Source organism: Vipera ursinii, assembly GCF_947247035.1.
Source record: "Vipera ursinii genome assembly, chromosome: 3".
NCBI classification, from domain to species: domain Eukaryota; kingdom Metazoa; phylum Chordata; class Lepidosauria; order Squamata; family Viperidae; genus Vipera; species Vipera ursinii.
The window spans coordinates 139,895,284-139,911,506 of record NC_139516.1 but is presented as its reverse complement, the minus strand read 5'-3'; the positions used below and the strand labels follow the sequence as shown (position 1 = coordinate 139,911,506).

Below are 16,223 nucleotides of genomic sequence, written 5' to 3'. Positions count from 1 at the left end.
TTGAGCATTTCATTTTTGTTGCTAGCCCAAAGGTGTCTTTTTGATGCATGTGTTCCACGCACGCTACATATACCAAGATTTTGCTTTCACAGCTTTTTTCTGCTGCCACTGTTTTTAGTTTTGGCTAGGGTTTACCTATTTAAAAATAAGAATGAAAAATGCATTGACACTGATGCTTAACACAGCAGTATTGATTTATTAGCAGCGGGTGTTTATTTTATTTATTTTGTGCTTGCTGATTGAAATCCTTCCTTACTGTACATTGGTTCAAAAGAAAACCTTTTTGAAGCATTCTTTTACAGTTGGTTAAAGTTTACCTGTTTTGTGTTGTAAAGATGTCTTTTTTCACCAGGTACCACAAACTTGACTGGAATTTGATCTTTCACAAAAACGAGGCTTTTCAAAAGCCTTAGCACAAGAGTAAATCTGTCCAAACTTACTTATTTTCAATGCAGCCACAACTGCACATCTGGAGCCACTTGATGTAAGACAAAAGGACTTCAAAACATATGGTGCACTGCAAACGTAGGGAATAAATGTTTAAACTGAATGATGGAACCAGATTGGGCAGCAAATAGGCCAACATGTAGCGTTAGATCCCAAGGTTTCAGGTTTGATTGACTATTGATTTTCCAGATCTTCAGATTTCACAGTTGTTTAATAATAACACCACCACAATTCACTTCTCATTACACTGGTAAAATGAAGTAAGTCTGAACTATGCAGCAATAGAGTTCTATGTGTAAGGCCTGTGAGCTGGGTTCTTCAAATAATATTGTGTGTTCAGAATGATTCTGGCTGATGGAATTTGGATTCCTAGTAAATAACAATAGCAATAGCATTTAGGCTTATATACTGGCCCATAGTGTTTTATCACGCTCTCTGGGCAGTTTATAATACAGAAGCATTATTTGCATATTGCCTCCAACAATCTTGGCTCTCATTTTACCAACCTCAGCAGGATGAAAGACTGAGACAACCTTGAGCCCCAAAAGGATCGAACTCCAGACTTTTGGCAGAATTTGCCTGCAATATTGCACTTTAACCACTGTGTCAAACTACTGTACAGTAAATCGAACAACAGAGATATTTGAATTGCCCCAAGAATACTCGGGATTGTTTTTCAGTTCATTTCAATTTATATTGCTTCTGTAATATATTTCTTTGCGTGGTTGACTGGGTGGGGTTTTAATAATAGATTTGTCTGGGAAACATACAATAAATGCAAGTTTCAAGTCCCATTTTGTTTTTCTATGTGTAAAGCTTTTCTTAAAAGCAATTCAAAGCCGAGAGCTTGGGGATTTTTTTTATTTGTCTCCAGTCAAGACCAATTGACTTCATGAGCTGAGCCTCACTCAGTTATGCCTCTCCCAATTTGGACTGGACAGCTTTTCCAGTTCTCTGAGGCCAGACTCTTGGGATTTGAGCTGCAAACGCCAGAAGTGTTTTATACCATTGGTATAAACAGGGCCATGTTCAAGCAGTGCTAGTTTATTGGAAGCAGATTGTTGCTCTTTGGCACTGCAGTCTGACTGCTGTACAATTTGAAGATATGGGCAGAAGACTTTGTTCAGTTAATGGAAACATGAACGACAGTTTCGTGAAGAAATCGGTAGTCAGTAAAGAATCTTTTTCTATCGGTTTCCCCATTTCTACAGCAATGACTGTTGGCAACTGGTCCACGCTGTTCCTTTGGTTAGTCTGTAGCTGACAGCATTTATACACTTAAGACCACAAAATTTGAGCCCAAAATTTATGTCGCTAAGTGAATCCTTTTGTTAACTGCCCCCTTTTACGACTTTTCTTGACACTATTGGGAAGTGAATCGTTGAAATTGTTAAGTTGGTAACACGGTTGTTAAGTGAATCTGGCTTCCCCATTGACTTTGCTTGTCAGAAAGTTGCAAAAGGTGATCACGTGATCCTGGGACACTGCAACCGTCACAAGTATGAACCAGTTCCTAAGCATCCAAATTTTGATTACACGATCATAAGGATGCTGCAAAAGTCACAACTTTGAAAAGCGGTCATAGGTCAGTGTCGTTGCCAAGCATCTGATTTTTGATCATGTCATCATGGGGATGCTGCAATGGTCATATGAGTGAAAAACGGTCCTAAGTGATTTATTTTCAGTGTTGTTGTAACTTTGAATGGTCACTAACTGAACTGTTGTAAGTCGAGGACTACCTGTACTTTGCACCTTTGGGTTTCAGTCTTGTGAGGCAGCTGAGATTGTTTACAAAATAGTTCTCTCTAATTTGGGAATCACTAGTTCCAATGTGCTGGTCTCGGCCCTAACCATAATATCAAATTATTTCCTTAACAAATCAAGTCACTTTAGCAACTCTGTTCATGGAAAAATTAACAAGAGTAGTAGACTAGTAAATGACGTTATTTGGACATTTCCATACATGGAGTTTGTCCTATCACTCTTCCCAAGTTCACCTCACAGTTTTTGCAATGATGTGAACATCTCCTTCTGTCCATGATCAACATGATGGAAGCATACCTTTCGTCTTCAACCTTCACTTCACTGATTTGTTTTTCGGGGGAGCGGCAAAATGTTTCCTCAAAGTAGCTAGGAACTACTGGGAGAAGCATTATGATGTTGTGGCACCTTGGTTTCTGGGGCGGGTAAAGGCTAAATGAGACAGTGATAACCTCCTGCCTACAACTCCATATTGCAAAATTATTGATGCAATTTTTTTCCTGGGGCAACAGCTAAGAGAATTAACTTGCAAAATTACTTGGTTCAACTTTACAAGAGTCGGAAAGCCCCATGCAGGAGCTTTTCCTTAGATGAACAGGATATTTTGGCTTCTCTAATATGTAATAACATCCTATGATTATATGTCTTTGCATTTTACAATGTACACCTTGCCATTGCATGGATCAGCTATAATTAATTTCTGTAATAAGTTGGCCAGCTTAAAATAGTCTGGTTCTATATGAATTCAGCTTGGTTATCTGGTAATCTCTGTGAAATGGTATGTGAGAATGACCTTGGGGGATCTGTGTGTGTGTGTGTGTGTGTGTGTGTGTGTGTGTGTGTGTGTGTGCTGTGTGTGAAGAGTTGCTGTCTAAGGAAAGATCAGATAAGAGAGGGCATAGCTTGCAGCTGCCTAATGGGCAGAGAAAGAAACTCAGAAACGATCCTCACTAATTTCTCAGACCGTAAAAGAATCGGCAGGAGATTGGTACTGTCAGATTTGCAAGATTCTATTAACAAAGCCTTACAATAAAATAGAATTAGATTTTCTGATTGTGTTTCTTGCCTGGTCTATCTGGGAAGACTGACGCTAGATTGGTAAGAAGAGTTTTTGTAAAGTAATTTATTTTAACTGAAATTGCTTCATTGGGCAGAGTATCTGTGAAGAGAATACTAAAATTAGATGTTGACTGAGAAGACAAGGAGGATTTCTTTTCCCTTTTGCCCATAAAAAGGTAAAGGTAAAGTTCCCTGTCCAGTCATGTCTTAGTCTAGGGTGTGGTTCTCACCATTGTTTCTTAGCTGAGAGAGCCAGCATTGTCTGAAGACATTCCTGTGATCATGTGGTCAGCATGACTATACACCGAGGCGCACAGAATGCTGTTACCTTCTCACCAAAGTGGTACCTCTTTATCTACTTACATTTAGCAATAGCAATAGCATGTAGACTTATACAGAGCTTCATAGTGCTTTTACAGCACACTCTAAGCAGTTTACCAAGTCAGCATATTACCCCCAACAATCTGGGTCCTCATTTTACTGACCTTGGGCAAATGAAAGGCGCAGTCAACCTTGAGCCAGTCAGGATCGAACTCCTGGCATTGGGCAGAGTTAGCCTGCAAATACTGCATTCTAACCGCTGCGCTACCACTGTGCTTTCAAACTGTAGGTGGGCTAGAGCTAGGGCACGTAATGAGAGTTCACCCCCATCATGGGGCGCTTGGGTCTTGAACCCAGGCTGTTAGCTTTCAATATGACAAGCTCATCTATATTTTTATGGGTGCTGAGCCATCACACCAATCAAATATCTACTGAATGATGGATAGAATTATACCGGGAATCAAAAGTGTCTTGCCGGCCTGGCCTGATGGGGGATGGGTTTAGGTTTCATTGCTATTTTAAATGTATTTTAATCTACTGTTTTAACTTGGGCATCTTGTTTAATTCTTTTTTAGTTTTTGTATTCCTGTATTTTTATATGTTTGCCCTGTTCACCGCCCTGAGTCCTTCGGGAGAAGGGCGGTATACAAATAAAATTATTATTATTATTATTATTATTATTATTATTATTATTATTATTATTATTATTATTATTATTATTATTATTATTATTAATATTATTAATATTATTATTATTAAAAAGAGTGTTTTCAAAATATATGAAGAAATGTTTAGCCACCAAAATGATTGTAGCACTCTTTAATAAAGATGATAAAGCATAAGTAAAAAATAAAAAATAAAACAGGAGAGTGATATGATTTAAAAATGCCACATCAAACTTCAGCAAGGCAAATGAAAAACTAGGTAAACTACCTGCTGAAAAACTGAAGCCAAAGAAATATTTTTGGCTGTTGCTGGAAGAATAGAAAAGCTGATGCCAAACCAATTTTCCTTCCTCTCTCTCTCTCTCTCTCTCTCTCTCATAGCATTTGCAGGTATCTTATCAGATTTCATTTCCACAAGATTCAAACGAAAAGTGGAAGCAGAGCTTAGTACAGCCCATGGGACAAACATTTGGACCTTCAAGTAGGGATAAAACAGTTGAAGTATAGTACAGTATCTACAGTTCCCAAGCCAGAGTGCCATCATGACAGGACCTATCCTTAGTTCTGTTGAAAATGGTTGAATACCTAAGGAAATTAGAAAGACCAAGAGCCCTTTCTCTCTTCAGGCATGGATCATCCATCAGGATGAAGACATTATTGACTTCACATGAGACCTGAAGTCAGATTGAAATTAAATTTATCCGAGAGGCGGTCCAGTTCTACACCATCTCTTTTCTCAAGACTATGCACAAGATTTATTTATTGAACTCTATTATTCCTATTTTACCTTTCTGCCTATAGGGATCTAAATGTCTTTGGCCTTGCTGGTAGTTATTGGGAATTCTTGGATGTTTCTTGAGAAGAGACTTGCCAATACCTGCAGAGTTTTGGTACTTATTATTACAAACCAGTAATACTGGCCCTGAGTGTATTTGCTGGCAACTTCTTGGGAGCTAAAGAAGAGAAGATATTTTATTAGAAGGAAAAGCTCTTATCTGAGAATACCACGCGGGTGATATTCTTGTTTTTCACTACTGTGGAATTTGATTAAAAAAATACCAATTCCCAATATTCTGTTGACACCTGTGCCCAGCCATCTAATCATAAACTCTTATAAGTGGTTTTATGGTACAGCAACACATTCATTTTGTTCCTTCTTAAATGACTGGTGGGCTTTCTATAGAACAGTAGTGGCTGTTTAATTTACACACCATCCAAAAGACAAATGTCTTCTCAGCAGTTAGAAAACAAGGGATATTAATGCCAGCAATTAAAAAAAAAGTGATAGTAATTTTCTTCTTAGGCCTTTTATACAGTACGTTAGGTGCAAAATGGTACGGATGCTGTCTAATTAGAAACTCTAAACTGGCCTGCCTATTTACTTTAGACCAGGGGTGTCAAACTCAATTTCATTGAGCATTGCGGTTGCCCTCAGGGGGCCGGGTGGGTATGGCCTACTGGGTGGGCGTGGCTAGAGTGCGTATGGCCTACTGGGTGGGCATGGCCAGCTCTACCTCGTTCGCATCAAGGGTGCCTATGGGGGCCTGGGCAGGAGTGGGACAGATCTGAGGGTCTCTGGCAGAAGGAGGGTCTCTGGGCCAGGGCCAAGGCAGTGGGGGCTGTTCCCTCACTGTTTCCAGGATGGCTTTGCGGGCCACATCAAACCACTTTGTGGGCCGGATCTGGCCCCCAGGCCTTGTGTTTGACAGGTCTGCTTTAGACAAACCTTTTAAGATGCTCCAAAAGTTGGAATCTCATCCCTATCTCTCTCTGTCCATATGCATTTGTTTGAAAAGCTCACGTGTACCTATATAAGTTGTTTGAGTTGTTAAAGAGAAGCAAACGGTGTACATAACACACTTGCTTGGTGATTTTCCACAGGTTAGTATCTAAGCATAGGTTTACAGGCCTGACCTATCAGACAATAGCTACACTAGGTTCCTCTTGTAGTTGTTTTGGATCTAGTTGTTTCCGTTTACGTAGGAGAATGATTTCTTCTTCTTTGTATATTGCTGAGATTCTGTGGGCAATTGATGCCACAGGAAATTTCATAAATAAGGGGAAGAATATTTTGAGAAAGCAGCCAGTTAACCTCTAAGAGCCGAAAACAGCACAAAAATTCCCTTGCTTCAGAATAAATGAAGTCAAGATTTTAACCCTGAACGCGTCTGTGAAAGTGTTGAAGATACTTTGATAGCAGAAGGGTGGGAATTGTAAATTGATTTGTGAAGAAGACTCAAAACGTATGAATCCTGTTTATATTTTAATGCATTTCATTCTGGCAGTAAATGTCTCTGGTGCAACCCGAACTTTTCCTCTTTCCTGTCTTCTGTCCTCAAACACCACCCCCCCCCGCCGCCCACAATGGCCTTAGGGCAGCAAACATGGCCATACTGTAAATCATGCATAGTCTGTAATGGTTTCTAAGGAAGCTTAATATATATGGGGAATTTGCATACTGAAACTTCCTTGGTAAAGGTGAAACTTTGTAATATGCTGCCTAGTTACAAGCTTGATCTTAACCTTGCCGAACAGCATTGTGTGTGTAAATGCATACCCTTGTCCAGAGTTTGCAACTTCAGGAGTCATTGGGGACTTTGCTAGCAAACTCTTTCACGAGAGCAGCAGGCATACTGTGAAGAACTGCATTTACATTTCAGGAACAATGTCACTTTCAATAATCTTTTTTTTTTTCTTACAGAAAATTAGCTTAAACTAATTTGTGATTTTTTTTGCCCCCCCCCCCTTACTCCTTTCTGCTGTTAATGCACCTCTTTCTCTCCCTTGGAGACTTTTGCCCGTGGTTTTTTCATACACCATTAGCTTTTATTAACGCTAGTAGATATAGCTCATGCCTGCAGAGCTTTCAGCTGCTATGAAATCTGCACTAACCAAGGATATTAATCATGATTCTGATTGTCTCTGTCTTTTGGTCTCACTTGAGTGTCACTGCCTTCCAGCCCTTCTCTCTTCCTACTACTCTTCGTCCTTTAAGAGTTCTAAAGATATCCCTGACTGTCTTTCTCAGTTGTCTCAGTCAGCAATATTTTCTTGGCTGTCATCAGATAGTCCAAAGTACTAATGACAAAACAGTGTTTTTGACTGCTGCTGAAGTCAGCTATACCCTCATATAAGATCGGAGAAAATTTGTGCAAGCACAAACCGCTCTATTGATGGGATGAGTATCCCGGATTTTTCCGAGTGTTGGGTTGTGTGTGAATGTGGCTTACACGAGTCTCCCTGAAGTGGGTGCTTCTAGGTGTATTCAGACCTCTGATGTGGTAGGTTTTCTGGAAGTTGCCATGCCAACACATCTGGGAGTGCTAGGTCTGGGAAAACTAGACCAAGTTGTCGTCTCGCTGTATATAACTGAAGATGCAATGGATATCAGTTCAAATCTATTTTAACTCTTGTACAGCAGCTGTTTCTCAGTCTAAACCAGGGCTTTTTTTCTCAGAACGCTCAGAACGGAGTTCCGGCACCTTTTTTGGATGGAACCTTGTAGGGTAGACAAGGTGGGTTGTATGACATGTGTGAGTTCCGGCACCTTTTTCTTTTACAAAAAAAGCACTGGTCTAAACTAACCAGAAAAGTATTGGGGTTGTGAAGTGCACGTATGAGTATTTGTGCGTGTGTGTGTGTATGTATTCTCAGTCTGAGGAGGGTTCAGATAAAAAGTACAATCTGTACTTTATTTTTATTTATTTTTTTATTTTTTATTTTATTACATTTATATACCGCCCTTTCCCGAAGGACTCAGGGCGGTTTACAGGGTGATTAAAAACAAAAATACAAAAGTTAAAAACAAATTAAAAAAATTATATCCGTCCCTGAATAAATAAAACCCCAGTTAAAATTAAAATTAACATTAAAATTAAAATTCTCAGCCTGGGCCAGAGAGCTCGAAGAGCCAGGTCTTCAGGTCCCGGCGGAATGAACGGAGGTCGGGGGCAGTCCTAAGCTCCACTGGCAGCTGGTTCCAAAGGGCAGGCGCACCCACAGAGAAGGCCCTCCCCCTGGGTGTCGTCCGCCGGCAATCTCTTACCGGTGGCACCCTGAGAAGACCCTCCCTGTGGGAGCGCACTGGACGAAGGGAGCTTGATGCCGGCAGCAGGTGTTCCCTCAGATATCCCGGACCCAAGCCATTTAGGGCTTTATAGGTCATCACTTTAACTCAGGCTTTATATCATCAAAGGTCACTTGGTTCGCTATCTGGTTTCCACAGTACACAACTTGACGAGCACTGAAGGTGCTACCTAGTTGGCAAGAAATGTCTGCAAGAAAACAACCAAGCTCAAGAGAGCAGCAAGGACCCCACAACTGGTTATATTTCTGAATCCATACTGCAAAGCCTGAAGACATTCGGAATCTGTCCTCTTGCTGCTCTTTTCTCTGAAGAAAAACTGCTTTATCCATTGCAAAAGAAAAGCTTCAAAAGGCACCAAAACGATATTGAAGGTTGAATTTTAAAACCACTTTAAACCTGCAGCTTCCAAAGTGTGTGTTGTGGTGCCCCAGGGTGCTGCAGCAAACTCACGTGGGTGCCACAGCGAATTTAAAATTTTACCCCATGTGAACTACTAGCTTGAGGTAGTATATAATTTTGGCCTAGGAGTGCTGGAAAACATTCCTGAGACACTCCGGGCACCATGAATCAAGACTTTGTGGGAACCTCTGCTGTATGTGTTTTATTGAAATTATTAATAATTTCAATCCATTTTAAAGTATCTCTGGATTAAGGTAGTGGTTTATAGTATTTGGTAGCATTATATATGTGTGCATGCACGCATAATGTGCATACTTTCGTGCATAAGCACACACATACAGAGATAATTTGCATATTTATTTATTTTTGCTGCCTAGGATTTACATGTATATATTGCTGCAATCTAAGGGTAGCGAGCTGGGCTGTAGAGGCACTGAAATTGTGCTAAATTTAGATTTGCTATGCCTTATGGCCACTGGACCATAAAATATCCTGTTGTTGTTAGTTGCGAAGTCGTGTCCGACCCATCGCGACCCCATGGACAATGTTCCTCCAGGCCTTCCTGTCCTCTACCATCTTCTGGAGTCCATTTAAGCTCACTAAAATACCGTACCAGGGATTTGACAGAAACTGTTTTTATTTATCTTTGTTCTAAGATTCTTGAATTACTTTAAATATCTCAGGGTTTTGCCCTCCCCGAACCATTGAAAGACAAGCAAACAAAATTAAAATAGTAGTCTATTAGAAGGAGAGGCTAAAACAGGCCTTATACAGAAATATATTAGAGATAAACGAATGATGGATGGCTACTTTTTCCCACAAGTCCATGCGCCAAACTTCTCTAGTACCAAAACCCAAATTACTATAGAATCTTTTGACTTAATATACTACAAGCTGTTTTAGGAGGAAGATGCTCCTCTCCTGTTTCCCCCCCACACACACACCTTTATTGCCTGAAATCCATTCTACTGGCTTACTATGCTACCTGTTTAGATATAACCTGTATTTCCATTTTGTAGTGTTTGTAATTATTTTGTACATCACTTTTTCCCCAACTGTGTGTGTGTGTGTGTGTGTGTGTGTGTGTGTGTGTGTATACATGCAGACACTCACACCATCTTTACCAAAAGAACTGGAATCACTTTGGCATTTGCTTAGTAGTACCGTAATTATCTCACCTTCTCCATCTCTTGGTTTTGTGTTTTATTGTAGATCTATTGTGGTGGACTGATCAAAGCAATCTAAATATTTCTTTGGCAATGCAAACAACATCAAAAATAATATATTAAAGCTTAGTAATCCCTCCTGCTTTCACAGTGACTATTCAGACGTTTATGTCATTATTTTCTAGGATGTTACCAATGTAGTAGCGCCCCAAAGCAATCCTGCAACCCCATTCCATGAAAAATTCTTTTCTTAAATATCTCAGAGTTATTTCCAAAATGTTAGCTAACAAATTTGATCATCCTTTTGTTTTTATTGTTTTAACTGATGTTTTATTCTTCAGTAACTGCATTTGAAGAAATATGTTTCTTATATAAATGTGCATGTCCATCCATTTGCAATGTAACTCCTGCAGACTAATAAAGGATTAGAATATAAGAAATACAACATAATTCATACAAATACATCGTATATGTTTACATTACATTACAACCCCTAACCCTCTCTCAACAGCATCACGTAGATTTGAATAGGAAAAGGGAAAGAATACAAGGCATAGCAAGGGTTGCAGTAATCAGAGAATAGTTCGGGACGCATGTTAGCACCCCTCAAATCCTGATCACATCACCACAGCAGCAAGACAAAAAACAGATCCACTGTATATCTCATAACCATTGTTTGACCTTCAATAATTTCTTTGTGAATCTCCCAGAGTCTCTTCAATAGTGAGATGGGCAGCGTATAAGTTTGATTAACAAAAATAAATAATCTGGATCAGGCCCAGGGCTTTTTTTCTCATAGAACGCTCAGAACGGAGTTCCGGCACCTTTTTTGGATGGAAACTTGTAGGGTAGGCAAGGCGGGTTGTATGACATGTGTGAGTTCCGGCACCTTTTTCTTTTACAAAAAAAGCACTGATCAGGCCCATGGTGCCCATGAACTCCCACACTGCTTCATTCTTCACACTCAAAAAAGGAGGTTGAAATCTCCCATTATTATAAGGCTGAAAAACTCTTACCAACAATCTAAACACAGAATTGAGCTGCTTGGGCTTTTGTGGTACAGTTCAGACATGAAGCTTGTGATGTTCTGGAAAAGTTGCTGTTAGGTCTCTTACTATTACTTAACCACTTCCCATACTGTCACCAACACTGGGGTTCCCTATTTGACTTATATGGTGCACAAGATACGCTTCCATAGCATTTCCCAAACATTAAAAAAGAGAAGCTAAATAAATTAGCAAGACTGTGATGCTCTTTCTATTTGATCATTATCTAGACAGAAAAGAATGCAATGATCAGAAAGGAAAGAAAAAAAATCATGAAACCGATCCTGTCCAGAGCATCGTTCTACTCAAGTCCTCCTTTAGAAGATAATGTAGAGGACTAGCTTCATGCCATTATCATAACAAATAGAACTGCTGGTTTCATTGCCCGAGGATTGCTTTCGGCATAAATTAAAACATTGCATAAATCAAAATGTTGCTGTATTTATTAAACATATGTTTTGGTGCCTTGTCCAAATCCAAGCAAGTATCTAGCTAAACCAGTTGGGATACAATCCCAAGAACAGGGGTAGGCAACTTTGGCTCTTTTTATGTCTTGTGGACTTCAACTCCCAGAATTCCTGAGCCGGCTGGCTCAGGAATTCTGGGAGTTCAAGTCCACAAGACATAAAAAGAGCCAAAGTTGCCTACCTTTGTATATCCAGCAAGCAAAGCCATGCCAAAGAATGAGATTGGAGAAGTCTGTTCTAATCCATTTCAGTGAGCTCTTGCACTGTACCTAAGGTGTACTGTGCATTGGGGATTTCCATTAAAATGCAGTAGAAGATCATACAGTGCATACGTACAGTATATGAGAAGGACATGTAATAACTTGCAACATACTGATTGAGAAGTTGCTTAAATGTGTCGTCTTCTACTTGCCTTGTATCATTCAGTACTTTGTTAACAAATTATGGAGCTGCTTCTTAAAGCTCATAATAATTAATCACTCTTCTCTCTTTTTTCCTGAAAGCAAGTAGTATTTTTTTTTACTGGCTGAATAAACATGGAGGTTCAGGCACTAGCTTGAAAGGTTTTCTTTAAAGATCTTTACTCGGCTGCAGCCTGCTCTTTTTTATGATTGCTGTTGTTGTGACAGTGCTTAGGGGGAGTCTCATGTTTCTGTTCTTCTGCATTCATAAATCTCTTCTTCCCTCTGGTATTTCAATAGATCTTTATGTTCATTCTCATTATTTTTCCCCCCCTCAGATACTGATGGACGTCCAGTCAGATGCTTCCTTCTAGACTTCATACCTTCATTTGTTTGGTAGCAGAATACAAAGCAGCCATCGTGGGAGGACAAGAACAGCTCTGGGCCCTGGGTTTCGGACTGGACTGCAAGTCAACGTGATACCTTTTGCTTTTCAATAATTGGGCAACCATGGAGACTCTGTCCCAGGACATCCTGCTGGAGTGTCAGATTTGTTTCAATTACTACAGCCCAAGGAGGAGACCCAAGTTACTGGACTGTAAGCATACTTGCTGCTCAGTTTGCCTTCAGCAGATGAGGACCAGCCAGAAGGACCTGAGGTGTCCATGGTGCCGAGGTGTCACTAAACTCCCACCTGGGTTTTCTGTCTCCCAGTTGCCAGATGATCCAGAGGTCATTGCCGTGATTGCAATACCCCACACTTCAGAGCACACTCCAGTCTTCATCAAACTTCCTAGCAATGGGTGTTACATGTTGCCCTTGCCCATCTCCAAAGAGAGGTCTCTCTTGCCTGGAGACATTGGCTGTCGTCTCTTGCCTAGCAGCCAGCAGAAGTCTCTCACTGTGGTCACAATCCCAGCCGAGCAACAACCACTGCAGGCTGGGATGCCGCAGGTTACAGGAGATGAGGAGCAAGACCAGAGAGGCATTGTGAAAAGCTCCACCTGGTCAGGGGTTTGCACTGTCATCCTGGTGGCCTGTGTCCTAGTTTTTCTTCTTGGTATTGTCCTCCACAACATGTCATGCATCTCCAAACGTTTCACTGTGATCTCCTGCGGCTGAAAGAAGGCTGCAGCAGCTCCTGTTGTGAGCTAGTTTTAGGGGTTTGGGAGGGTGGTATTGATGGTGATGGGAGGCCAGGAGGTGAAATGCTGTCACATGGACTGAATCATTGATGCCAGGCAAGCTGATTGACAGTCCAGAGTCTGCTGTAAAAAAGTAGGACAGCAAGAGCTGTTGATAGAATGTGAGGCATATTCAGTGCTTCTCTGCTGGTGACGATATCAAAGAAGACTGCATGCATACTCACTTAACAAATGATCTGTAATCTATAATGATTTCATCATGTTATGAGATTAAATATGTCTATTTAGCTGGTTCTACTGTACAGGTCATGATCTGTTCCTTTCTTTCTCTCTCTTCAGAGTAGTTATTTACAAATGAAAATGCTGTATGTTCAAGTAGAATTAAACATTGGAATGAAGACAGTCAATCTACCCAGTGTTCTCCAGACATAGCAAAAATGTATAATTCTCTCTTTATTTTTAAATAGCAGCAGGGAAAATTATTAAATGTAATCATGTAGGCCATGAAGGACTTTTTTGTATCTTTCAAATTGCACATTCATGAAAATGGTTTTAAAAATTTGTCCCACAGGTATAGAAAGGGAACATTTTTTTAAGGTATTGAAAACCTTCTAGATGTAATATATGTGTATGTTTATGCTCATTCTATTTTCTTCTGTAGTTAAATGATTTTGTTTCTGTTTTGTTTTGTTTTGTTTTTTTAAAAAAATTGAAATGAGACCATAAGCATAATAGCAATAAAGGAAGCTAGGAAGGATATCTAGATGTTTGGTCAAAATGATTGCCTCTGTGTGCTCTTCTGTCAAACGCTACTTGAATATGTAAGTTCTCAACATGGTATTTCAAATGCATAAACTGATCATGTGATTCAGAAATAGCACAGGTCACGTTATCCGAGAGAGAATATGCTTACCGGAATGGGATAATTAATGGTTTTTATTAAAGTTCCTTACCCTCCGAATGCAAGTTGGAGTTACCTTATCAAAGGAGACATGATTTAATAGTTATGTTTATAGGTATTTATTATTGCAGCTGTGAGTTATTGGTGGGCATTATGGCTGTAATGCAAAATAGATAAACCAGTATTGGGCTGTCCCTTGTAATGAAAGGCTTTTGTAATAGGAGAATGTTGCCATTACAAAAGTAGATAAGAGGGCAAAATAAGAGCATAGCAGTTGAGTGATAATCCAATTGAAGTTACAACCATGTAAAGCAAGCTCCTTCCTCATTCAGATGTTCATACTGATAAGAATTACCAGTGTGAATTGTCTTCTGCAGAAATTGGAGTTTCGTCCATAATCAGAAAAGGGTTAGTGTTCATAGCAGGAAGGAAGGAAAAATCTGAAACTAGTGATTCCCATAACAGTTTGGACATGCTAATTATACTGAGGGAAAAGCATGGAACCTGTATTGGTGGCAGTTGGCTGTTAAATCATGTCATCTGGAACCAACGATTGCTTGTCCACTTTACAGGAAACATTCATCATCTCAAGATGTTCAACAGCACATTGATTTTTGTGTGATCGCTCCAACTGAGGCACAACAGATGCCAGTTGGGAAGCTACCAGAGAAAACTGATAGTTAACTATCGGATTAAAGGCTTAGAACTCCAAAAGAGCCACGAGTTAGACGCCAAGAAAAAAATATGGAGGTTTTTTTTATCCCTTGCCTTAACCTCCTTTTTTGTCTATAGTGTAATAAGCTTTCAACACATTTTCTCAGAAGAGAAAATAACTGTCCATAGCTATTTCTCCATCGATGGTAGGAAAGCGTTAGGAAGAACTCTGTTTTTCACAATTTTCATTTCTCCATGATATTCTTCACTCGATGGACCCACATATCCTTCCTCTTTCTACTTTTCGTAGTGCCGTGTCTTTGTATACATTTGTATGTAAGACTTGTCCGGTTTGGTATTTAAGCTGTTTACTTAGAGAAATGTTTTACCATAAATTAGAAATGGCTTGTTTCTTTTCCCTTTAACGTACAGTCCAGGATTTTGAGATACAGCTCTGTTGGCCTCTGCTGCTTCTTGCAAGTGAGCAATGATATACCTGAAGGAGTGCAAGTCCTATCATAGCTGCAATGTGTTCAATTTACTCCTAGTTAAACAAACACAGAATACATTCAAACAATTCAATGTATTCATTAATTATTCCAGATCAAATATTTATTCTAAATTCCTGAATAAAGAAAACCTTGCTGTTCCCTAAAAGTAGTCAATATGGTAGAAAGAAATTAAGGCATGTTGATGATTTCTCAGCTTGATTTTTAAAACATCATTATTCATAATATTAACAACAATATTACACGGGCGGGTGGAGGGAAGAGACCCCTTTTGAAATATTTGAATTAGTCAATGGTCAGTTCCATATCAGATTGGTGGTAACAAAACAAATTATCAGATAGTGATAGGAAGAAACCTGAAGTTCTATTATAGAGGATGATATATAATACGAGCTTCTGTTCTGCTAATAACTACTTCCTTTAGTAGAAATTTGAGAGGTGGGCAATTTCTCCCTTCCCTTCTGCAGCTCAGCACATGAGTTCAGTCTGCTGTGGCAGGTGGTTGTCTCCTTTTTATTGCCATTTAGATATTTTGGAGTGTCTTACCTGTCTTTATTTATTATTTTATTTTTATTTTTATTTTTATTTCATTTATATCCTGCCCTTCTCCGAAGACTCAGGGCGGCTTACAAGCTTAGCAGTAGCCTTCATTCTATGTATATGCCTGCTTATTAGGGCTTTCACATACCCCCCCCCCAAGCGGCATTATTACAAAGTCAGCTTAATTGCCCCCAACAATCTGGGTCCTCATTTTACCTACCTCGGAAGGATGGAAGGCTGAGTCAACCTTGAGCCTGGTGGGATGCGAACTTGCACTAATTGCAGGCAGCTGGTGTTACTTAAGGAGGCATTAGCCCACTGCTCCACCAAGCCTCCGACAGCAGTGCTGCCAGCGTAGGACCCCTTCAGATCGCTTCAGTTGGGCAATTGGGAAAATGCTACTTTTCTCTCTCCCATGGAGAAATTTTACTAAATATCTTAGGGAAGAAGAGGCATATGATGGCTGAACCCAAGGCATTCCTTTGCTACCCGTTAAAAGATCCGTTAAAGAATATGTGAGAATGGAATATACTGCATTTTGATTACTTAAGGTTTTGATAAATTTTCTTCAGAAGATGAAGAAAATCTGATTTTTGGATGAGGCTGATGAGAGACAGCTCTTTGAGGAGGCCTATTTGGTTCGGAAGGAGCAGTA

At 39.8% G+C, this 16,223-nt stretch overlaps 1 protein-coding gene across 6 annotated transcripts in view; it reads left to right on the top strand.

Annotated features, from left to right (window-relative positions):
- RNF152 (ring finger protein 152) overlaps positions 1–13,661 on the top strand; it is a 56,926-nt gene extending 43,265 nt beyond the window's left edge. For all 6 annotated transcript variants that reach the window (XM_083361177.1, XM_083361172.1, XM_083361174.1 and 3 more), the window contains one exon: positions 12,158–13,661. In XM_083361177.1, the coding sequence (XP_083217303.1) occupies positions 12,330–12,941 (612 nt within the window). In that variant the 5' untranslated portion in view covers positions 12,158–12,329 and the 3' untranslated portion in view covers positions 12,942–13,661. The remainder of the gene's footprint in view (positions 1–12,157) is intronic.
- Positions 13,662–16,223: the final 2,562 nt, after the last annotated feature.